The sequence below is a fragment of the Chrysemys picta genome, chromosome 13 (genome assembly GCF_011386835.1).
Source record: "Chrysemys picta bellii isolate R12L10 chromosome 13, ASM1138683v2, whole genome shotgun sequence".
NCBI lineage: Eukaryota > Metazoa > Chordata > Testudines > Emydidae > Chrysemys > Chrysemys picta.
This window is the reverse complement of record NC_088803.1, coordinates 23,487,626-23,512,207: the sequence shown is the minus strand read 5'-3', so window position 1 is coordinate 23,512,207 and position 24,582 is coordinate 23,487,626. Positions and strand designations below refer to the sequence as shown.

General features: G+C 49.5%; 2 protein-coding genes and 1 long non-coding RNA gene across 12 annotated transcripts in view; 2 read left to right on the top strand and 1 right to left on the bottom strand.

The window, feature by feature from the left end:
- Positions 1–12,461, top strand: part of NFS1 (NFS1 cysteine desulfurase) — a 63,566-nt gene extending 51,105 nt beyond the window's left edge. For both annotated transcript variants that reach the window (XM_065565614.1, XM_065565613.1), the window contains exon 13: positions 10,191–12,461. In XM_065565614.1, the coding sequence (XP_065421686.1) occupies positions 10,191–10,410 (220 nt within the window). In that variant the 3' untranslated portion in view covers positions 10,411–12,461. The remainder of the gene's footprint in view (positions 1–10,190) is intronic.
- Positions 1,701–16,275, bottom strand: LOC135975293 (uncharacterized). The gene is made up of 2 exons (XR_010592223.1): positions 15,990–16,275; positions 1,701–4,143 (listed from the first exon to the last, which is right to left on the bottom strand). It is a non-coding gene; the product is annotated as an uncharacterized LOC135975293 (long non-coding RNA).
- A 6,346-nt stretch (positions 16,276–22,621) lies between these two features.
- The window catches only part of CPNE1 (copine 1), an 88,899-nt gene continuing 86,938 nt past the window's right edge, over positions 22,622–24,582 (top strand). For 2 of the 9 annotated variants that reach the window (XM_005310759.5, XM_065565621.1), the window contains exon 1: positions 22,622–22,760. Coding sequence is in view for 2 of the 9 variants with exons in the window: in XM_065565617.1 (XP_065421689.1) it covers positions 23,359–23,370 (12 nt within the window). In the remaining 7 variants the exon portion in view is untranslated. Of the gene's footprint in view, positions 22,761–23,159; positions 23,371–23,500; positions 23,535–24,582 lie in introns of those variants that run through there. The other 7 variants (XM_024111631.3, XM_065565624.1, XM_042854945.2 and 4 more) reach the window with 5 other exon arrangements.

The following is a 24,582-nucleotide window of genomic DNA, read 5'->3' as shown; positions in this document are numbered from 1 at the left end:
CTGCCACTGACTGAGCCGGTCCATTGTCAGGGGCACATATTCGTAGTACATCCTGTAGAGTCTGCTGAAAACTATTTCTGTGCTTCCTTTGACAATAATCCTGGCTGGATGCCTTCGTACCTTATCAGAGTCTGTGGTCATTGGGGGTTCTCTCGGGGTCTGCTGTGCCAGCAATCTTCACAGAGCTGGGGCAGCACATAGAGGGAACACACGCACGCAGCAGACTGTTATCAACAGTGAATAGAGCAGAGCACCACACCGGTGATGTCTGACAACACCCCCCGCCCAGAGGAGCAGCTCCCATTGGCTGGGGAAGGGCAGGCGGCTGTTGAGGGGTCGTGGCACGTGCCTCTCCCACTGCTGCTGGCCCTCTTCTCCTCGCGCTCTTCCTGTGGCTGGGCTCAAGCTGTGGCATGTGCCCTGTGGCGAACTGCGGTCTCTCGCCCCATCACAGGCACCCAGGAGTTGGAGGTATGTATCCCTGTCTCTGAGTGCTGGGAATGGGGCTGAACCCCCATCCCCCCTCACTGCATCCCTCCCCCATCCCCACCTACCCATAATAATAATAATTAATAGAGATATCCTATCTCCTAGAGCTGGAAGGGACCTTGAAAGGTCATCGAATCCAGCCCCCTGCCTTCACTAGCAATAGAGTACTGATTTTGCCCCAGATCCTTAAGTGGCCCCCTCAAGGATTGAACTCACAACCCTGGGTTTAACAAGCCAAACCACTGAGCTATCCCAACCTCTCCCATCCTAGCACCCCTTACAGCGCTCTCCCACCCATCCTCTCCGCCTCTCAGAGCCACCACCCCCATGTACCTCACCCCCCACAGCCCTGCACCCCATTCATCTCCACACACTGCTTCACTCCCATTATGTCCCTATACACCCCTGTGACTGGCGTCCTAGTGGGGCCAGCTATGGTCACTCAATTAGGGTGAACTGCAAAGAATGGGGCTGCCAAACCCACAAAAGCTGGTGGATATTCCAATACTTAGATTCACCAAGCCAGCATAAAACAGCTTCTTTATTACCTTACTGGTTACTCAGAAGTCCAAACAACACAGTTCCCTTAAAGTGATCCAGCCTCAGGCCTCCATCCAGGTAACAACGTCAAATATGATGAACATTTTTGTAAATCTTATTTCATCACATAAAAGAAAAGGTTCTACCAATCCCAAAGGATCGGACAAATTACCTCCCAGGTTAACGAATGTTTCAGATCTTACCCAAATACACGCTACCACCAATTCTTAACTAAAATCTAAAGGTTTATTTATAAAAAGAAAAAAGAAAGAAAGGTGAGAGTTAAAATTAGTTAAAGGAATCAATTACATACAGTAATGGCAAACTTATTGACTCAGGCTTGTAGCTGTGATGGAATAAACTGCTGGCTTAAGTCAAGTCTCTGGAGTACATCCACAGCTTGGATGGGTCATTCAGTCCATTGTTCAGAGCTTCAGTTTGTAGCAAAGTTCCTCCAGAGGTAAGAAGCAGGACTGAAGACAAAATGGAGAAGATGCAGCTGCCTTTTATAGTCTTTTGCCGTGTGGCCTGTGCTTCCTTTGTTTCAAACAAAAAGCTGCCCAGCACATGGCTTGGAGGCCTTAGAGTTCTGTTGCCGGCACAGAGTGCCCGAGGACAGCAATAGCGGGTTCTTTGCCCGGTGTGCTTCGCGCCAATAAACACACCAGGGGTGGAGGAGCAAACAAAGTTTATTTGAGATCTCAAAGCGGTGCAAGGAGACTGGCACGTCTCAAATCAAGCACACTAACAGAAACAGTTTTTCTTCTTTTGTACATTTTGCAGTTAAGCCTCATCCCCCCCTTCCCCCTCTAGCCCTCCCTTTCTCCCACCCCATTCCTCCCTCTACCCCTCCCGTCCCTGGTAATAGTTACTAAGCAAATAACGATTACATTTAAGCAGTTAAGTAATTCTTGGCAGCTATAAGCCTAGCTTGTTAGTAACTTCTTTAAACCATTATCTTGTCCTTTTTCCCTTCAGCCAGAAACATGCAGGCCTCATTATTACTGCTTGATACCGCTGTGAGCAGGGGGTTGCACACAGATAACTGGTTACTTACATATTCCAATTGCACCTGGCTTTTGAGGTCGATTAGAGTTTAAACAAGGAAGGAGTTTGGTTCATTTAGTGCAGGAAGGCTTCATTGACACTTGTGATTTTCCACCCTCCCGAGTTACCTAGGGTGATGGTGACGCCTAGTGACGTCAACAACTCCCTCCTTTGAGAATACTCAACAAGCTTTTGGCTGAGTTTTCTCATATTCTGTGGACAAGATATGATTAAGTGCTATGAAGCTGGGGTTATCAATGAGAGGGTATGTCGGGATTTCTGGGGAAAGGGGGGCACACAGCTTACGGAGGAGCAATTTAAAACAAGCAATCAGGAGGAGGGTGACCAGGCACAGTACCACACCTGTGAGGAGGAGACGCACAAGGCCACCCCCCAGTTCTCCTAGGTCGGGCAACCAACTTCAAAGGGAATTGAAAACTGTGGGTTCCTTTTCCTGGGCCTTCCACTGCTCAAAAGCCTGTTCAGCTGACATGATGTGCTTGTTAATGTCCTGTGAGTTTTCCGGGACATAAGTACAACATTCACTCCCAATAAGGGCACACATCCCGCCCTGGGAGGCTAAAACATAATCTAAGGCCTGTCTATTTTATAGGGACAGCAACCGGAGCTGGTAAAGCTCTGAGTTAAGGCTCTTTTTTATGGCTAAGGTCTTATTGGCATACTTGGTGAGAAACACAGAGAGCCTGCGATAAAATTGGGTTAGCCGTCCCACCCCATAGGATGGGAGGAGAATCATACCCAACCTGTCTCCTTCTGTAATGGGCTCTGGGGTGGCATACAAAGATCTACGCTGTCTGGGGCAGCCAGGGGGCAGTTTAGGGAGGACACGAAGGGGAGGGGCAAGATATCCTAGATAGCAGCTCCCATACCACCGATGCAGTAGCCACTTATAGGCAGAAATTCCGCAAATGTAAAAGGAGTGGCCATTTCCTACCAAGCCATTATAACCGCTACTCCACCTATTTGTTTCTTTGTCATCAAACGTTGCAAACCGGGCAGTAGAGTTGGATTTGCCATTAACATAGACAGGGACAGAAGCATCACTGTCAGGGGATAAATAATACTGACAGGTACTATTCCCAGCAGACCAGGTGTGATTGCTGGACTTGACCTGTCGATAGCACACCAACCCGGGGGCCACTGACCGCAGCCTAATAGGGGAAGGGATCTGCATTGAGTTGGCCTGTGGCTCCCAGGGGTCGTCTCTCAATGCATACTGGGATTCAATGGTACAGTTTTGCGACAAGGGGGTACCCGAGGTATTTCTTCCCCTACTGAACCATCCCCAACAGATATCTGACCAATTTTGGGGAACCGCCCTCCAGGGTAACCCTGCTGCGTGGTGCGGGACTTGGGAGCATACCCAGCTGTTAGAGAGGTTGAACTCTTGGGCAAAGCAAACCTTCAAGGACTCATATGTGTTTGTTTCCAAGTTAGTAGGGATCCCTTTCCATCCCGCATGTGGTCGGGGGGAAATGGGAGGTAACGAGAGGAGTGTCCCTATGGCAAAGAGTACCACTGTGGCAGACCCTGGACCTGTTTCCATGCTGGGCAGGTGACCCTAGAGCCTAACAATTACAATTCCCCAAATACCCACAAAATAATAATTACCAATAGTAGGCAGATTAAAAACAAAAAGGACCAGGCCACCAGGTTAGGCTGGCCCTGTGAGAGTAAACACAACCAACGCTTAGAGTTTTCGCGGGGAGTGCACTGCGACTGTCCAAAGAGACCACAGGGCATTCCCAGCAGATCTTGTTTTTTTGAATAACAGTTTAAGTCCCAGGTCGTCGCTGGTAGTTCTTTTCCGTAGGCTGGACGGTCCACCGTTCAGGAGCAGGCACTGCCTTCAGGCGGGAGTGATGAATCCAGTTCTTGTGTCCCTCGACCTTTGCTGCTGTGTGGGAGACCAGCAGGACGGTGTGGGGTCCCTTCCACTTCTCTTGGAGAGGCTAGTCCTTCTAGGTCCGAACGAGTACGGAGTCACCTGGCTGCAAGGAGTGGATCGGGGCATCCAGCGGGAGAGGCTGCAAATCTTTTGTATACCTGTGGAGAGAACAAAGAACAGCAGACAGAGAGCACATGTACTGAGATAAGAAACCACAGCCTACCTCCCACTCCCCTGCCAGAACCGGTGTACCGTTCATAGGCCATGCCCTTCCAAACATAATCTCGAAGGGACTGAGCCCTAACCTGCCCTTTGGGAGAGCGCTGTGAAAGTGAAATGAATTATACTAAAGAAATAGAATGAATTAAAGAATGCTGTATGTACCTTTAAGTAGACATGAGAAATGCTGCAACCCAGGTTGGGCAGGAAAGCAGACATTAACTGCTTAACTTGCCACTTAAGGGCAATTGGTGAAGCATTAGTCTTAGATTGATAAGAGTTAACAAGGAAGCAGGATATGCATATTGTGCTCCATGCATATTTTACAATTTTGCTCTCTCTGTCCTTTTGTTTAGTTTGCACCCTTTTATCTGTATAAATAAGACTGTTTGAATCTTGCATGGAGGCTCACATTATCTGATTGTATTAGCAGAGCGCTGTGCTAATAAACAGAGTGGTCTTGACAAAATTGTGAGTCCTGATTCTAACTTTGACAATTTGGAGGTTCCACCGAGATGGCAACCGTCTTCACTGGGGCTGTGTGATTTCTGACCATTTTTGTAGGACGACCGTGGTAGCCAGCACCTGGGCATTTGGCCCGAATGGTCCTCCTCCTGAACGGAAGGGCACACAACCACAGTGAGGTCTATGCCATTGAACCTGTTGGTTCCCACTCTGTTCTGATAGGGATCCCAGGATCTGGCATCAGGAATCTGGTCAGGTAATTATTTCTGTGTTTTGTCCGGACTGAGGACTGTCGTGTCTCTGTGTCTATCTGTCCTCCTGTGGAGTGTTTGAGTCTGGGTGCCATCTCCGTCCGGGGATCGGCCGACCAAGGGGTTCCTGTCCCCGCGGTCTGAGTGAAATCTGCACAATCGCAGCCGCACCGCACCTTGGGTAAAACCCTTGGTGTGAAAGCAAGGGCGATTGAGGCAGTAGCCTGTGGGCTCCTTTTGTGTGTTGCACCGGGCATCGCTCTGACGAACCCGAATTTCCTTCTTGTGTGATTGGTGTGTGTGTAAAGTCCTCCTGTATGGGTAACCAGACGTCTAAGTCGGGACTGTTCCCTAAAGGAACGCCGGCTCATTTTATGTATTTTAGGAAGGGTCCGGACTCCTGTAAATTTCTGGAAAAATGGTCTAGGCTAACTCAGGGAGATCCCAAAACTCAGTGGCCACTGTTAGGATCTTGGGACAAGGACCGAGTAGACGTCTTAAAAGACAAACTCGGCCAATCTAAAACTAAATTGGCCAGAGGAGAGGTTGATTGTTTCATGCAGTGGTGGGAAGAGGCAAATCGTAGGTGGACAGAATCGAAACTCGCCTCTCTCAAAGATTCAAATGATAAGTTAAAAGCTTTATTGAAAACCTCCTCTCCCACCACCAGACCGAGCGCTCCCCTTTACCCCGTTCTCCGAGCAGATCCCCCTTCATACTCCTGTCTCTCTGTGAAAAAAGATGAAGAAAACTCCTTGTTAGATTCTGGGGATGATGATGAGGAAGACGCATTAATTGGCTTGGCAGCCTTGCGTCGGATCAATAGACCATCACCAGATTCCCCAGCTCAGGAACAACTGTCACCAGATTCCCCAGCTCAGGAACAATTTCCAGAGATCTCCAGTTCAGACCCATCTGGATCGTCCGATACCACCCAGGCCCATTCCTCTGATCCCGCTCTGCCCCGTAAAAGCTTACGCTTGGGCCTTAAAAATATCCAGGCTCCCCTCCGAATCTTGCATACTGGGGGCCAAGACAGGGGTCCCACTTGGAGCTATAAACCCTGGACTCGTACAGAACTCCTTTCAGTTGTAAAAGGCTTTCCAAAGCCCCGGGAAAATCCTACCAAATTCGCAGAGGAATTTTTGTTAGTATGTGACACCTATGAACCCTCTGAGGCAGACCTCCTGCAGCTGTGCAAGCTACTTACCCCTAGTGAGCATGAAAAATGGCTCACAGCAGCAAATTGGCTCGCAGCTGACCACCACTCTACTTTACCAGACACTGGTCCTAATGCTGAATACCGGAAAAGGTGTAAGGAGCGAGCTAAAAATCTATTTGAAGCCATCCCTCGGGTATGGACTCCTAAAACTAACTGGACGGTCATAAACGGCTGTAAGCAACGACAGGGAGAAAACCCGGGTGACTATCGTTCCCGGTTAACTGACATTTTTCTGCAACATTCTGGTATACAGCAACCGGATAAAAATGGACAGGGCACCCTGGCTAATGCGTTTGTTAATGGTCTCCTACCTGCTGTTGGTAATATGCTAAAACGAATAAGTGTTGGGTGGGAGTCCGAAACCATGGACAAATTGCAAACAGTGGCAGAGCACTGCCAACGTACTTTAAAAGGAAAGGAGGAACAATCAGCTCAACAGTTAATAGCCCTGCAAATACAGCATTATTCAGGACAGGGCAAACAGTACCAGGGACGGGGAAAATACCAGGGACGGGGACGTGGTCGAGGGAGGGGCCGAGGAACTGGATTTTCGGGTTATGGGGATGTTTGTAATTACTGTAAGCAGCGCGGACATTGGAAGAACGAATGTCCGAGCAGGCCTAATAACTCTGTAAATAACCAGCTAGACCCCCTGCCGGCACAGCCAGTCAGTCCCCAGCCTTACTTTGTCCCACAGCAATGACGGGATGCCAGGGAACCTCAGGAAATTTTAGCTCCTTTACTACCTCTCACTCCCACGGGTGAGTGTGTGTTAACTATCAATGATTTGTCTCTCCCTTTCCTTGTTGATACGGGAGCTTCACTCTCTGCAGTTCGTACTACTGACCTGCCTGCGGTTCCCTGCTCCGGAAAGACTGTGTCTGCTGTGGGCATTTCGGGAATCCCAACCCCTTATCCCCTTTCAAAACCTCTACCGGTCCAGGTTGGTCCCCTATCTGCAGATCATGCCTTCCTTCTCTCTGACTCCACTCCAGTAAACCTTTTGGGTCGGGATCTGTTATGTAAACTTGGCTGCACCATATACTGTTCCCCGGATGGTGTCTATTTGCAAATTCCCCAGTCCTCTCTGAGTGATTCTGTGGCCTCCCTGCTGTCTGAGACCCCCCTTTCCACCTCAATCCCTTGTTGCACACTGGTCCCGTCCCTTGAACACCTAATTTCGCAGGTCCCATCCCCTCTGTGGCCAACCCATCCCTCTGAGGTGGGCCACCTAAATACTGACCCCGTCTGCATTACTGTTGACTCCTCCAAACCTCTGCCTCGCCTGTCTCAATACCCTTTAAACCCCGAAGCCGAGGCTGGCATTGCTCCGGTCATGACCGCCCTGCGGGAGCAAGGCATTATTGTTCCCTGCTCCAGTCCCTGTAACACCCCTATCCTCCCAGTTCGAAAAGCTGATGGCAAATCATGGCGATTTGTTCAGGACCTTCGAGCCATTAATCGTATTGTCATACCTGCCTTTCCTGTTGTCCCTAACCCAGCAACCATTCTGGCTTCTATCCCACCAGAGGCAACTCATTTTACTGTTGTTGATTTGTGTTCTGCTTTCTTTTCTGTTCCGGTTCACCCTGACTCCCAGTACCTCTTAGCCTTTTCTTACAAGGGACAGCAATATACATGGACTACGCTTCCCCAGGGGTATACTGAAAGCCCATCTTACTTTTCCCAGGCACTAGCCCGAGACCTAGCTGACCTTGTTTTCCCATCCGGGTCCACTCTAGTCCAATATGTAGATGATCTACTCCTCTGTTCCCCCTCGTTATCTGCCTCAAAAACTGATTCTTTAGTGCTCCTTACTGCCCTAGCAAAAAAAGGTCACAAGGCTTCTCGCTCTAAACTACAGCTCTGTCAAGCCTCTGTCACATACCTTGGCTTTCTCCTCTCCCAGGGTTCCCGTACACTTTCTCCCACCTGCGTCCAGGCTATCCTTAGCTTTCCCCGACCCCGCTCCCCACGCCAGGTCCGAAAGTTTTTGGGCATGGCTGGATTTTGCAGGCAATGGATTCCCCAGTATGCCTCCCTTGCAAAACCTCTCCAGGAACTCACTCGACTCTCTGTGCCTGACCCCATGCCATGGCCCCCTGAAGCAGACTCTGCCTTTGTTTCCCTCAAACAGGGTTTGGCTTCTGCCCCCGCTTTAGGGCTGCCTGACTACTCTAAGCCCTTTACCCTTTTCTGCCATGAACAATCTGGCTGTGCACTTGGAGTTCTCACTCAGGTGCACGGAGGCAAGAACCGCCCAGTGGCTTACTTCTCTGCCACTTTGGACCCTGTGGCCCAAGGCTTACCCCCCTGTCTACGTGCTGTGGCTGCCGCAGCGCGCCTAGTTGAAATGTCCGAATCCCTTGTCCTTCGCTCTCCCCTTACCCTCATGGTCCCTCACTCTGTGGAAACCCTGCTGTTACAACGTAACACAGGCCACCTCTCCTCCGCTCGCCTTACTAGGTATGAACTTTTACTGCTGTCAGCTTCGTATATTACTGTGAAGCGTTGTTCTCAGTTAAACCCTGCCACTCTCCTTCCTTTGTCTGATGACGGTGATCCCCACGACTGCCTTGCAACTGTTTCTGCTGTCACCGTCCCACGCCCTGACCTCTCTGATGCCCCTCTCCCTAACTCTGACCTTGTTTTGTTTACTGATGGTTCCTGTTTTCGAGACAACCAAGGTCGTCTCCTTGCAGGGTACGCTGTAGTGTCACTCGCTGAGACCCTAGAAGCTGCGCCTTTACCTTCTGTAACCTCAGCACAAGTTGCCGAATTGGTTGCCCTCACCCGTGCCTGCTTTTTGGCAGAGGGACACTCCGCCACTATTTACACTGACTCCCGCTATGCTTTTGGGGTTGTACATGACTTTGGCACCCTCTGGCAAGCTAGGGGTTTCCTTACTTCTGCCGGTACCCCTATTAAGAATGGCCCCTACATCGCTGCCCTCTTGTATGCAGTTTTACTTCCGTCTGCCCTAGCTATTGTTAAGTGCCCTGGCCACTTGATGGCAGATACTGATGTTGCTAAGGGTAACGCATTTGCTGACACCTCTGCTAAACATGCTGCTGCCATAGAACCTTCCCCAGATGCATTTCTAGGTTCCCTTTCTGTTTCTATACCACCGCTGTCCCTCACTAACCTCACCCTGCTCCAAGACTCTGCCCCAGAAGTCGAAAAAGACTCCTGGATTGCCCAGGGTTGCTCTCTATATCCTGATTCCCTTTGGCGTTTGCCTACTGGTGCCTTTGTGGCCCCCTTTTCACTCTACCTGTCGCTGGCCGACCTGCTACAAGGTGTTTCGCAGGTCGGAAAGGAGGGGATGGTCTCTGCTGTAACTAAGGCAGGATGGTGGGCCCCGCATTTCAGCTCCTTTGCAGCCCGCCACTGTGCTGCCTGTACCACTTGCCAAAGCCATAATATTGGTAAACCTGTAAAAGTGGCTCAGGGGTTCCGGGGCCTGCCCCAGGCACCATTCTTGCATTGTCAACTTGATTTTGTACAAATGCCTAAGTGTCAACGATATGAATTTATTTTGGTTATGGTATGTTTATTTTCTGGTTGGATTGAAGCCTTTCCTTGTCGCAAGGCTGATTCACTGTCTGTTGTTAAATGTTTGTTAAATCATATTATGCCTGCCAAGGGAATTCCTGCCACTCTGTCCAGTGACCGGGGTACACATTTTACCGGACAAATTGTTCAACACCTGGATCGTATATTACATATCACACACCTGCTGCACTGTCCCTACCATCCACAAAGTGCAGGTGCTGTGGAAAGGCGAAATGGTATACTTAAGAATAAGCTTGCTAAGATTTGTGACTCCACAGGGTTAAGCTGGCCAGCAGCTTTACCACTAGCCCTTATGGAAATGCGATCCACTCCATCCCAAAGGCATAAATTGAGTCCCTTTGAAATTGTTATGGGACGGCCCATGCGAGCTATGGCTACCATTACTCCAGTCCCAGACTTGAACTTGACTCACAGTACGCTCCTTCAATATTGCAAGGGATTAATGCAAGCTGTAAGTCACTTCTATTCACAGGTTCGAGCCGCCTGGCCAACAGAACCCACCTCTGACGCTTGCCACGACCTCGAGCCAGGTGACTGGGTCTACGTACGGCACCATCATCGAAAACACGCCTTGGAACCCCGGTGGAAGGGTCCTCATCAGGTACTGCTTACTACCCAGACAGCTGTTAAACTATCTGGCATTGCAGCGTGGATACATGCTTCGCAGTGTAAGAAGACACCCTCCCCGGTGAACCAATCATCATCTCAGAACTGCGCAGAGTCAATTTTGACTCCGGAAGAAGACGTAGAGGAACAGCCTGCAGTACCTTACCATCTACGCTCTCGTAAGGGTTGCCAGAAGCAGACGACGACCTAAAGCAAGGCCCGAGAAGGAGCAGTAGTGAGCCTAGCGCCTGCTGCCTGGTGGACGTAAAACCGTAACTACGGTTCCCTCAGTTGAGGTTGTCAGAACCAGAAGGGCCTTGCCTCCAACATGCACCTCTGGTGGCGCCTGTTCCTTGGCTGCTGGTGTCTTAAGGTCTGGGGAGTCCACAATGACAATTCTTTTATCCAGCAGCAAGTGTGGATAGCTCAGACTCTTAATATTTCTAATTGCTGGGTCTGCAGCCACATCCCAGCTCACTCTCAAGCTGGTGTTCCTGTCCTGGCAATCCCACTCAATTCCCCAGACCTCACTGGAGGACTTCGTCCGTTTAACAAAACATGGAATAGCAATGACACTTGGGAAGCAGTGGGAATAAATGTATCTAAATGGATAAGTGTGGTGAAGGGAAAAGGTCATTGGTGTTGGGTGTGTAATGGGACAGGGCTGGATCTGGGAAAAAGTCGTTGCCTTCAGCATATTGTGGCAAATGGTGTATGGGATTATTCGAACAAAACTAAAGAGTGACGGGCCGGGTATGGGGATATGAATTTTTTCTCAACCTGGGATCAAACAGAAAAATCAATCTCATGTTCCCCCTACAGTAATTTTAGTGGAAACAATACAATCTTTCAATGCCATGCAAATAACACCACTCCTCGTAAGGAGAATTACCCTGTGCCCTTCGGAGGATATTACTCCTCCTTTGTAGGCACCTATGTGACAAATGGGTGCAACCGACCCTTCCCAGCCTTAATAGGCCATCATTGGGTTTGTGGGACCAAAGCTTATACTGTGTTACCAGCTAACTGGTCAGGTATCTGTTATCCCGCTCGACTCTTCCCACAATTCCGAGTGCTGGGGTCCTTCCCACGAGAACGCCTTCGTAATTTCAGGCGAAGAAGAAGGGACTTATCAGATGCCCAATGGCATCTTGACCTGGGAAGAGGCCATTGGCAGTTCCCTTATCCCACTTGGGGGAGTAATACACCATGCAAAAAGGCTCCTAAGGTTACAAGCAGTAGTTGAAATAATGGCAAATGAAACCGGAGAGAGTTTAAAGACCCTGGCCAAAGAAACAGGGGCGATCCGACAGATGGCCCTCCAAAACCGTCAGGCACTGGACATAGTGCTGGCAGCCAAAGGAGGGACCTGTGCTCTCATTGGAAAAGAATGTTGTGTGTTCATACCTGATGACACCAATGTGATAATAGATCGCGCTAGTCACTTAGAACAAATTGCATCTCTTCCCCATGAAGAGCCAAGTTCTTTATGGAAGTGGCTAAGTAACCTATTCAATTTCTCTGGCATAGGAAACTGGTTGTTTCAGGGAGCCCTGACTATCCTGTGTGGAATCCTAATGATTTTTGTATGTTTTCAGTTAATCTCCTGTTGTATCCAGAATTGTTTAAGGTATGCCACCCAGGTGACTACCCCAAAACAGAGTGCTAATATGATGATGTTAAATATCACTGATGAACGAAGAGATAAAGAACTATTAATATGTGGAACCCAGTAATTGTTGGTCTTTGCGTAAGCTTGACCAAAAGGAGGGATTGTGAAAGTGAAATGAATTATACTAAAGAAATAGAATGAATTAAAGAATGCTGTATGTACCTTTAAGTAGAAATGAGAAATGCTGCAACCCAGGTGGGCAGGAAAGCAGACATTAACTGCTTAACTTGCCACTTAAGGGCAATTGGTGAAGCATTAGTCTTAGATTGATAAGAGTTAACAAAGAAGCAGGATATGCATATTGTGCTCCATGCATATTTTACAATTTTGCTCTCTCTGTCCTTTTGTTTAGTTTGCACCCTTTTATCTGTATAAATAAGACTGTTTGAATCTTGCATGGAGGCTCACATTATCTGATTGTATTAGCAGAGCGCTGTGCTAATAAACAGAGTGGTCTTGACAAAATTGTGAGTCCTGATTCTAACTTTGACAGCGCGAATGTGGAGCAAAACAAGGGGTAGAGCATCAGGCCACTTAAGGGAAGCCTCTTGACAGACCTTTGAGAGGTGCCACTTAAGTGTCTGATTTGTACGTTCCACTACTCCACTGGCCTGCGGTCGCCATGGTGTGTGGAGCTTCCAGGGGATTTGCAGGGCATCCGATATCTTCTGAACAACTTGAGATGTGAAGTGTGTTCCGTTGTCAGATTCCATCCACTGGGGGAGTCCGAAGCGGGGAATGATCTCCTTGAGAAATTTAAGAGCCACCGTTTTGGCATTGTTGTTACGACATCAGAAGGCTTCAGGCCATCCGCTGAATCGATCCACTAAGACGAGAAGGTATCTGAATCCTTGGGTCCGGGGGAACTCAGTAAAATCTATTTGCCAAACTAGTCCTGGGCCTGGGGTAGGCTCCAGAGTGGCTGGTGGCACTGATACTCCTGGTCGAGGGTTGTTCTTTTGGCAGACTAGACATTCAGCCTGTACCTGGGAGGCCAGGGGTCTAAGTCCAGAGGTTAGAAAATATTTATTCATAAGCTGGGTAAGAGCCTCCCTGCCAGCGTATAATTCTTTGTTTCTTCATCAGGGTCAGTTCTTAATGTCTTTTGTAGTCAGGAATTCCTGGACTTTGTGGTTTCAATGAAGCAAGTGTTCCTTTTTCTCTTTTCCCAAAACAGTGTGGTTCAGCATCATACAGGGGAGAGGTTACTAGCACATCACCCTGTCTTTAAATAGGCTTATCATCAGTCGGAGAGTCCTCCCGAGGTGGAGGGGTCTTTTTACAGTGAGAAGCATGGGTTCAAGTGGGCAGTCCTTGGTACTTCACAGCGGTGTTGGTGGTTAACAGGACTTGGAAAGGGTCTTTCCAGTGTGGAGCCAAAGCAGTTTTTCGTTGATGGACTTTACGTAGACTCAGTCTCCTTGTTTCAATGAATGGCAGGGCTGCTAGGGTCATTGGTTAGCACTTCTTTTATGTGTGAGAAAAGAAACCTAACACATTTCATTAATGCCTGGCAGTGTTTTGCAGATCTCATAGTTGCTTGGGCACATTCAGGCCCCCCTTTTCTTGGCTGTCAACCAAGTCTTAGCTGTGAACAATGCCCTTGGATGGGGCCAGCATCTTATCTTTGGACTGAGCTTGCTAGCTATATTTTTTTCCTCAGTTAACTCATTCTGTTCTTTTTCCTGCTCTCCTTCTTGGCTTATTTTAACTTACAAAGGAAGCTTCCACTCTTCACTCATACACCTTTTCCCAACAATGAACACATACACATTGCCATTATACACCCTTCCAGCAAAATAACTTCTATACAGAGCTTTGGAGCAACAAACCAGGATGAGCACACTCACTTTTGAGGAGTCCAACAAAGTTCAGGAGGCTTTCAGTGGCTTTAAGCAAGGGATTAGACCCACAGCAGCAATCAACAAGTCATCCACATATTGCAGGAGGAGGACCCAGTCCTCATTGTCCCACTCCTCCAAGTCTCTGGCCAAAGCCTGGCCGAACAGAGTGGGGGAATTTTTAAATCCCTGGGCCAGCACTGTCCAGCAAAGCTGCTTTTTAACCCTTCTGTTGTCCTCCCACTCGAGGGAGAAAATCTCCTGAGATTGGGTGTCGACCGGAATCGTGAAGAAAGCATCCTTCAAATCTAGGACAGAAAAATGGGTGTACTGCCCCCCTATAGAGGCCAACAGTGTATACGGGTTTGGAACAAGGGGGTGCAGAGTCTTAACCCGCTCATTAACTGCCCTCAGGTCCTGAACCAGCCGGTATGTGCCATTGGGCTTTCGCATGGGCAGAATGGGGGTGTTCCAAGCTGACTGGCATTCTCGAAGTACCCCGCACTTTAGGAACTGGTCTATAGTTTCCTGCAGTCCCTCTCTGGCTTCCCTCTTGATCGGATACTGTTTGATTCGCACTGGGCTTTTTCCTGGGAGAAGCTGAATACGAACAGGGGTCTGACGGGTTGCCTTCCTGGGATCCCTGAGGCCCATACCAGAGGAAAAACCTGCTTTTCCCACTGGCTCCATTCTGGGGCTTGCATGGCTGAGGGCTCAGTTGCAAGAGTCATTATCCAGGCATTCTCTGGGGGTAAGGTGAGGGTTATTTCATCTTGAGTGAAATGCAGGGTGGCACCTAAGCGACAAAGCAGGTCCCGTCCTAGTAGAAGTGTTGGACAATCGGGGAGGTAAACCAGTTTGTGAGATAGAGTTCTGTTTCCCAAAGCACATTCCACTGGGGCATATTCTGGGCATTTGGTTCCTTTCCCTGTGGCACCCACCACAGTGAGGGATTCTGACACAGGCAGCTGCAGGGGTTGGTTTATGGCGGTTCGTGCAGCTCCAGAATCTATTAAAAAGTTTATGTCCAAGTCTCCCACCCTCATGTTTACTCGGGGTTCTGGGGGCAGGATAGTCCATCTCCCCTGACACCCCTATTCTTGGTCCTCCGCTGCCATCATAGGGGTACCTTCCCTTTCGGGGCACTCATTTTTCCAATGTCCCTCCTTTCGGCATCTGACACACTGGTTGCGACCCAGACGCCTTTCCTGTGAGCCAGGGCGCCCACGTCCATGTCCTCTCATTCCCCGGCCCCTTCCACCTTCCTGGAATTTTCCCCTGCCACCAGCCTGTACTGCTGCAGCCATCATTTTCACTTGCCTTTTTTCCTTTTCTTTAGACACAACCTGATTACGCTCCACCTCAGACAGCAGGGTCTGCATAAGGACATTACAATCATCCCATCCAGGCTTACAGCTAACCAGGCACCCTTCAAAGACCAAGATAAACTTGCTTGGGTTCGTAGAGAATTCCCCTGCCTGTGCCTTAAAGGCTGCTAGGTCCACCGGGTTAAAAGGCACATGAGTGTAAACCTGCATAGTAGTGGCCTGATTCCTATCTGAGCCATGTCTGGACACCACGGTCTCAGTGACCAACGGATAAAATTCCACCGAGGGGGCAATCTCTGGGAGCTGAGACACCTTATCTTTATATGGTGGGGGTGTGATAGGCGAAGGGGACACCGGACCTGCCATTACAGCTGTGGGGGTTTCTGGGGACTAACAGTAGCTACTACCGAACCTGTCGGAGTCAAATTACACCTTTGCAAAATATCTGACGTATCTCTTAGCAACATAAACAACTGTACATACATCTGTTCATTCCATTTACCCGTACGCTGACAAAACAGAAGTAATTGAAGGATCTTGTTAGAATTAAGTGATCCTTCCGGGTCCACCTTTCCTGGTCCTCTAGCTGATATTGAGGCCAGTCTACTGTACAGAACCTTTTCAGTTTACTTTTAGTTATTGGATTTGTGCCAAACACTTTCCAATTCACCAGAATGCATTCCAAGGGTGTATACCTTGCCCTGCCTGCCATACTCTGTCCCTGCCCCATATTAGGGAGACACTGGGCGTCCCCAGGTCAAAACAGGTGGACACTGGACGTCCCCAGGTCAAGACAGATAAAGTCCCCACTGCACTGTTCCTACCTTATCCACGGGACTGGTTCCCCACCGTCGCCCGCAGCTGCTTCTCCACTACTTGAGCGCATTGCACCGTTGTGCCCTCCGGGATTGACCAAACCACGTCTCCGCCGAGGCCCCCGATGAAGTCACCGGTGAGCGCTCTGGGCGTCGGTCGTCGTCGTAATCCGTCGGCCGCCAGGAGGGATCCGGGCAAGGCTAAATTTCAGCCTCGAGCCCCACGTTGGGCACCAAAACTGTTGCCGGCACAGAGTGCCCGAGGACAGCAACAGCGGGTTCGTTGCCCGGTGTGCTTCACGCCAATAAACACACCAGGGTGGAGGAGCAAACAAAGTTTATTTGAGATCTCAAAGCGGTGCAAGGAGACTGGCACGTCTCAAATCAAGCACACCAACAGAAACAGTTTTTCTTCTTTTATTCATTTTGCAGTTAAGCCTCATCCCTCCCCTTCCCCCTCTAGCCCTCCCTTTCTCCCCCCCCATTCCTCCCTCTACCCCTCCCGTCCCTGGTAATAGTTACTAAGCAAATAACGATTACATTTAAGCAGTTAAGTCATTCTTGGCAGCTATAAGCCTAGCTTGTTAGTAACTTCTTTAAACCGTTATCTTGTCCTTTTTCCCTTCAGCCAGAAACATGCAGGCCTCATTATTACCGCTTGATAGTGGTGTGAGCAGGGGGTTGCACACAGATAACTGGTTGCTTACATATTCCAATTGCACCTGGCTTTTGAGGTCGATTAGAGTTTAAACAAGGAAGGAGTTTGGTTTATTTAGGCCTAGTGCAGGTAGGCTTCATTGACACTTGTGATTTTCCATCCTCCCGAGTTACCTAGGGTGATGGTGATGCCTAGTGACTTCAACAGTTCTGTCCATAGGCATGCCCCTGCATGCCTTGCTGAGTCATAAGGTAGAGGTATCTGCCTTCTCTCAATGGGTCAGTTGTATAGCTGATGGTCCTTAATGGGCCATCAAGCAGGCTAGTAGAGCTGATGCCCAAACTGTCTGAGGATGACACCCAGAAGCATAGCACAACTTCGAAATACAGGCATACATACATAGCTATAACTCATCATACAAAGTTGATACAAACACATAAATGAGATTATCATATCTGGCAAGTTATAACATTTTTTCAGATACCTTACATGGCATATCTGGCATAACTCATTACAATTTTACAATATTAATATTCATAATATCCTCATGTCCTCCAGATTCCATACAGCGTCACACCCCCACATCCTCATGCACCTGTAGCCTTCTGCCTCCCCATCCACCCCACATATCCCCCACGCCGCCTCCTCTCTCCTTCACTGCCCCCTCTTATCCCCACCCTGCTCTTGTCCTTGACCTTTTTCCCTCCCCATCCTCTCTCCTCCACGCCCCCTCCCAGCTTTTTCCCTCCAACCCACCCTCCTCCCTTCCCGGCTGGGTGTGTCTGTGTTGGCAAGTGTGTGCATACATGGGTTGTATGTGTGTAAGAGACTGTATGTCTTTGTGTAGGGGTGTGTGCGTATTGCTGCATGTGTATATACCTGTGTGAATACAATTTGTAGCCTAACTCTTTGACTTTAATTCCTTTTCGTGGCGTGCACACACAAAAATTGATGACATAAAATATGTGTATTCATTTCATAACAAGTTTTTAAAAGAGAAGGGAACTCTAAGAGAAATGTATTGTTTCTTAAAAAGTGGTTGTTGTTGACTAGTAATTGCAGAAGAGCCAATATATCAGACATTTCTCCCCACCTTTGTCTAGCTACATTATAAACTCTTCCTTGCAGACTCTCTTTTTATGTGTATGTCCAGCACCTATCACCCTGTATCCCTGATCTTAATTGGGGTCTCTAGGCATTAAACAACAATTGTATTTGGGTTATTGCTGGTTATGTACTCTATGTATCATCTGACTTTTAAAAACTAACTTTATATTTGTGGATAATCTAAGCACTATACCCAGATTTACAGACACTCTTTCCCAACCTATGTCTTATATATATATAACATTAACTTTAATAAAATTTTAAAATAAATAATATGGAAGTATGTGTGTCAGTGCATGCTAGATGTGTACACATGAATACATGCATGTAGCTGCATGTAGGTGTGGGAGTCAGTTTCTACAGATTTATTTATATAGGGATATGGACAGGTGTGCATTTCTGTGGTTGTGCTCTATGGATTTGTATTTGGACTTCAGGAGTGGGCCTTTAATGGAAAAAATCATGAAAATGTTTGTGAAATTTCGTTTTTTTTTAATTACCCTTTTTGACTATTTCGCTGCCAGCTCTAGCATCCTGTAACAAATAAAACCTGAAATTAGCATAATACATCTGTCAAAACAATAAATATGCCTGTTTGGGCCTTGCTGTGAAAATGAGCATGAGAACAAGGGTGGGGGAGAGCAAGCAATGGATGGGAGGGGGATGGAGTGAGCGGGGGCCAGGCCTCCGGAAGGGGCAGGGCAGTGGGCAGGGCAAGGGTGTTTGGTTTTCTGGAATTAGAAAGTTGTCAACCCTACAATTGGCCAGGGCTCTTGGGCCCCTAGGATAATCCGTCCCTGCGTGCCCTCCCAGCTGATGTGGTACTAGGGATGTGAAGTGAGAGCAAGGGGACTGTCTCCTCCTGTATGCTCAGTGCTTTCACCTGCTGGTATGTGGGCAGTGAAGAGAAGGATCAGGAAAAAGCAGTGTGATTCAAAGGCAGCAATGAAGAGCTGGGTCTTCTAGGGGGGTGACAAGTGGGGAGACTTGGCCAAGGGGAGGTAGCAAGGGGGAAGAATAGAACAATACTTTGGAGTAGATGGGGGTGACTGAGACAAAGACAGACAGTAGGGCATAGGAGCAGAAAGGATCAGACTTGGGGGGGAAATGGGTAGAAGGGTCTGTAACCATTAGAGTACAGTTCCCTCAACACCTAGAATAGAATCAGGATTCCTGAGTTTCAACATCTCTCTGCTGTCAGCAAATGGCTGTGAAACCCACTGGCAAAGTGAATGCTTTCTCTCTCTCTAATTGCTGATGCACAGAGGATGACAACCTACTACTGCTATCAGTTATTCTGTTAGACCAAGAGGCAGAGGTCTGTGCTGTGGATCTAATGGTTCTACTCCGGTGCTGAACCATGTGGGATTTAATATAGTTTCACTTGAGGGAATCTCTGCTTTCAGTGTGCTTTTTTAGAAACCTAGGAAATTACTTATGAAAATATATTAAAAGAAAGTTAAGGTGGCAAAGTTAAGCACTTAAAAGTTAAGAAATGCCAGAACTAACATTGCCTGTACAACCTAAATTCAGCCCCCTTGTACATATGTATTTTGATACAGTCTTTAATCACATGATCACATACTATTTTTTCCACAGGACCCCGCCTCACTCAGTATCCCACACAATTTTATATTATTCCTCTCCATACACTGTCACTGACCACTGCAATAGATATAAGTGTTGTGATGTAGCAGTTAGTTGCAGCAAGTTATCAGATCTTCCACCGCGATCGGAGGACAGGTGCAACTGCAGCTAGCAGGGCCGACTCCAGGCACCAGCCCACCAAGCTTGTGCTTGGGACGGCACCTGGAGGGGGGCAGCGTGGCGCTCCGGCTCTGGCCGCCGGGGAGAGCGGAGCCCCGGCCGGGCTCGCCGCCCTCCTCCCGGCGCTCTGGCCGCGGGGAGAGCGCCCTCCTCCTGGGGCTCCGGCTGCCAGCGGAGCCGCGGCAGGCTCGCCGCCCTCCCCCCAGCGCTCCGGCCGGTTGGGGAGAGCGGCCTGTGGCCGGGCTTGGAGCTCTCCCCTGCTGGGGTGGGGGTGGGCGGGAGGCTTTTTTGCTTTGGGCGGCAAAAAAGCCAGAGCCGGCCCTGGCAGCTAGAGGGAGCTGGTCTGAGCAGATGATCCAAAGGGCCTGTCTTGGCTCTAAAATAGAGGAATGTTTGAATGAGTTGTAAAACCTACTACAGAGTTTCAGGGCCATTAGAATATCTGCAACCGCCCTCTGTAGCAGCTGATACTCCACTAGGTATGTCAGGAAACAGGAACAGAAGAGTGCTTCCCTCCATTCTATGATTCTGACACTCTGCTGCATGCTGTCAGTACCCTCCTGAACTCCACTTCTGCCCTGGCATTCACACAGTGCATGCAGCCTCCCTGCTCTGTGTGCTGCACTGTTGCCCTGGAAAGTTCTAGCAGGCTGTTGGCATTCACCACCGTGCATCACAAGGCTCAGTCGGAGCCACCAAAGGGGATGTCGTAGAGGGAATGAACAGGATAAGGATGAGCAGGCACTAACAGCTGGAAATCTGGAAAAGGTGACATAGTTAAGTGTATGTTAGGCTAAATAGCTTGTGTTTGCCAAGCCCGGACTAATGTTGTCTTTTATTGTAATCAAGAGAAGGCCTAAGTTTATCTGGCACTCCTGTAGGAGCTGGATTTTATAATGTACTATGAGAATGAATGTATGATTTGATTTCATCTTGTCAAGCACCCTTTTTGAATAGCAGAAAGGAATGACTGACCAGAACAATCCTTATGACTAATTATGGTCATCCTTTTGTTTTAGAATAAGTTATAAAGCTACTATGGTTTCCTATATGTATTACAAATTAGGAAGTAAGAGACAGGATTCTCTAATGTATCTATGTTAAGAAGCTTAGAGGAATGTTGAGAGCCTGAAGCCCCAATGTGAATTGTTTTAGTTATAAGATTTAGCAAGGCTTGATTTACAATGTATTCTGCTGAATATACAATACTGCTGTCTGTATACCTTTGAAGGTTTCTGTAAGAGATTGTTTGTGTGAATGAGGAATGCATGCATTAGGAAAAGATAAGGTGTGAAAGCCATCACAAATGTCCAGATGGACAAGAAGAAGTGAGAGACTTGGAAAGACCAGGAGACAATCAGAAAACATCCATTGTATCCAACGTTAAACATGTTAGCAGCACTGACGACCTCAGAGGTGAGGCAGCCACCCCCGAAGGCGAGACAACAAATAGAAAATAACGATGGGAATCAGGACAATAACAATCAAATAATAACACCACTTAAGGACTAATGATTACAGGAGGACATTGCAAAATGCATGGACTCAAATGAGAATTTACAACTATAAAGCTGGGGTGTTTTGCCATGGAACTCTGGGTTCAGTCCTGCAAAGCCTCGGAGCATGAGATCGCGACTGACAGAACCCAGCTCCACACTCGTGCTCAATCTAACTGGCCATTAGATTGACTCGAGCTACAACAGACTGGTATCTATGAACATCACTGGCAGGACTATGTGTGTCTAAAAAGCATATGCTAACTGTGGTATTCTCAATAAATGCTGTGTATTTACCTTCCTCTATAAAAATCCCGTGTGCTTTAACACTCCTGTGCACCTAACCCACTGCTCTGCACTTAGGGTTGCCAACTTTCTACTGGAACAAAACCGAACACCCTTGCCCTGCCCCGCCCACTGCTCACTCTATTCCCTCCTCCCTTTGTCGCTCACTCACTCATTTTCACCAGGCTGGCTCAATGGGCTGGGGTGCAGGAGAGGGCTGGGGGGGTGGAACCGAGTTGTTCAGAATATGGGAGAGCCCTCCAGGCTGAGGCAGGCAGTTGGGGTGTGGGAGGAGGTGCGGGCTCTGGGCTGCGGGTTCCGGGGTGGGGCCAGAAATGAGGTGGTCAGGGTGCAGGAGGGGGCTCTGGGCTGAGGCAGGGGGTTGGTGTGTGTGTGAGGTCTCTGGCTGGGGGGTGCAGACTCTGGGGTGGGGCTGAGGGGTTTGGGGTACAGGAGGATGTTCCAGGCTGGGACCAAGGGGTTCAGAGGGCAGGAGGGGGATCAGGGCTGGGGTAGGGGTTGGGGCATGGGGGGGACTCAGGGGTGCAGGCTCCAGGCAGCGCTTACCTCAAGCAGTTCCTGGAAGCAGCAGCATGTCCCACCCAGCTCCTACACCGAGGCACAGCCAGACGGCTCTGCACACTGCCCCATCCACAGGTGCTGCCCCCACAGTTCCCATTGGCCACAGTTCCCAGCCAATGGGAGCTGCAAGGTTGGCACTTGGGGCAGCATGTGGAGCCCCCTGGCTAACCCTACGCATAGAAGCCAGAGGGAGGACATGTCACTGCTTCGTGGGAACTACACGGAACCGGCAACTGGACAGTCAGTGGCCCAGTCAGCAGTGCTGACCAGAGCCACCAGGGTCCCTTTTCCAGCAGGTATTCTGGTTGAAAACTGGACACCTGGTCACACTATCTGCACAGGACCGTGCTCTCCTCTCGCAGGGCTGCACAGCTGGAAGGGGGCACAGCCGGCAGGTGGAGTTTTGGGGCGCCAGGCTCTGCGCTCCGTGACACGAGGGCTGCAGGTCCTTCCGCCAGGCGCGGCTCGCCGGGTGTGACACGGCGGGGGGGTCCAGGCCTGGCGGAAATGCCGGGAGGGGATGTTCGCTACGAAGCCCGAGCGGGCGGTACAGGGCAGGGGCAGAGGCAGCCGCAAGGCGCGCCACGAACAGCCGTGCCAGCGCCCCGCCCCGAGAGGTTCCCTGAGACCGAGGAGGAGTCGGGGGCGCCGGGCGCAGTATAGGCCCGCCTACTCTGCAGCAGGGCGCCACCAATGCTCCGCCCCTTCCCCTCTCTGCTAGGCCCCGTCCATCTCCTGAAGCCCCGCCCCCTCCCTCGCGGCGGCGCCTCAGCCGCGGCGGCCATTTTGTGGCGCTGCTCGGTCGGTGGCGCTGGGCTCGCGCGGGGAGCGGGGCCCGGGCGGCGATTAGCTCCTTTCTAACCCTTTTTCCGTACAGATTCCTCGGTAAGAAACCGGCAGCGTCCGGGCCGGGCCCGGCCCGGCCCCTCAGCGGCCCCCTCCGCGCGCAGCCGGGCTCTGTCTTGGGGGGCTGGGCCAGGCCCGGCCCGGAGCGTGTCCTCCCAGCTGCACAAAGGGGGGAGGGGCAGGGACTGGTCTGAGGAGGCCCCGGGACCTGGGCGGCTGCTGCCCGGGCCCCAGCGTGCCCGTGTCTCCGCCCGCGTTCGCAGGGCTCCGTTGTCGCCCGGGGCCGTAGGTGCGGGCGCCGCTCACGGCCCGGCTGTGGCCTGGAGCGCCCCGCTGCGCCCGCTCCCCGGGGGCAGAGCCTGGCCCCTGCGCGGCTCGTGCGAGTTGCGCGGCCTCTGCGCGGAGTAGGCGGCGCGCTCGGGTGGGCGTGGAGAGCCCGTGGTCGCGGAGCCGTGTTTTCTTCTCGCAGACAGCCCGGCGGCTTCCGCCCCTTTGTGCTCTGCGCTGTTGAATGTGAGTCCCGGCGCGGGGCTTTGGCTCCAGGGGCCTCGGAGCGGAGGCTGGGAAACAGGAGTGAGCTGGCTACTGACTCGCCTTTAACGTGCCAGCGTCTGGGGGCGCTTTACAGACATGAGTGATGGCTCCCTCGGTGCGTGCAACGAGTGTTCTGCTGCGACAGTGACAACAAATTAACGTTAAGCTTGTATGCCTTTGGGAGGGGGCAGAAATAAAAGTAATGGCACTATTAGGTTGTGATGTTGATGTTTGTATCCTCATAGGCCCGCTGGATACAAGGTGTAAGCACAACACTTGGTGAGCTGACTACAGCATTTGTGGCAATCAAATTCTCCTTTGTGGTTCACATTGTTTCACCAGTTGGTGTGTGTCAGAGGATCCTGGTATGCCTTCGCTCTAATTCCTTCTGGATTGACTAGACCCACTGCTCAATAATAGGAAATACAACTAATACAGCCTCTCTTAGAGAGACATTTGGGTTATCCACTGTTGATACTGGACAGGAACAATTGTTGGCATCTTTCAGTGAGAGGGCCTGGAGGTTGCCTCTTTGCTCTTTTCCAAAGTGAATATGCGGTCATGATGAAAAAGGAAGCTGTGCCTGGAAAGCAAGTAGGGAGGAGGAGTTGGCAAAAGTGAAGTTTAAATAGGATAAAATGCTCTTATCACTAACATAAGGAATGTAACTGTATGACAGATGTTATGTAAACTGGTGTTACTTTAATTATAACTGCAGATTGGTGATATATTCAGTACTGTAGCTTTTTCTTAGGTGCTGTATACTATAGGAAAATGTGCTTCAAAATGGGTCCTAAGAAGAATGCATCTAGATTCTGTGTTAATACAGGAGGTTGAACTAGATAATCTCAATGGTCCCTTCTGATGTCGGAATCTGTGAAACATGAGTCTCTGAATTTTCCTCTTTCTTGGAGGGAGAAAATATCTTGGTTCTTGCTGTATTATCTTGTGTCCTTAGACTTGTGTATCCCCTTCCCAACTCTCATTGCTGGGGTTAGGCAAGTAGATCAGTGCATCTTTTTCCACCTTTAGAGAACCTCATTGCTTATTTTCACCTGTGACCTAAATTGGGTCTCATCCTAGTCTCTAGTGGATATTTGTCTACAGTGCAAAACCAATGGGGAATGTGGCAGAATTGAATTTTTTTTCAAGAAAGGCATAAATATAGAATTATGAGGGTGATTCAGATCACAATTGTCAGTTCTGTATGAAAAAGCAGTACCTGCTTCTTACTTCATTTGGTTGTGTATGTAGGTAACACCCTTGTGAGCACCAAATTCACATGAAAGAATGGTTCTGTGACAGTGTAATGTGGTCTTTTAAATGT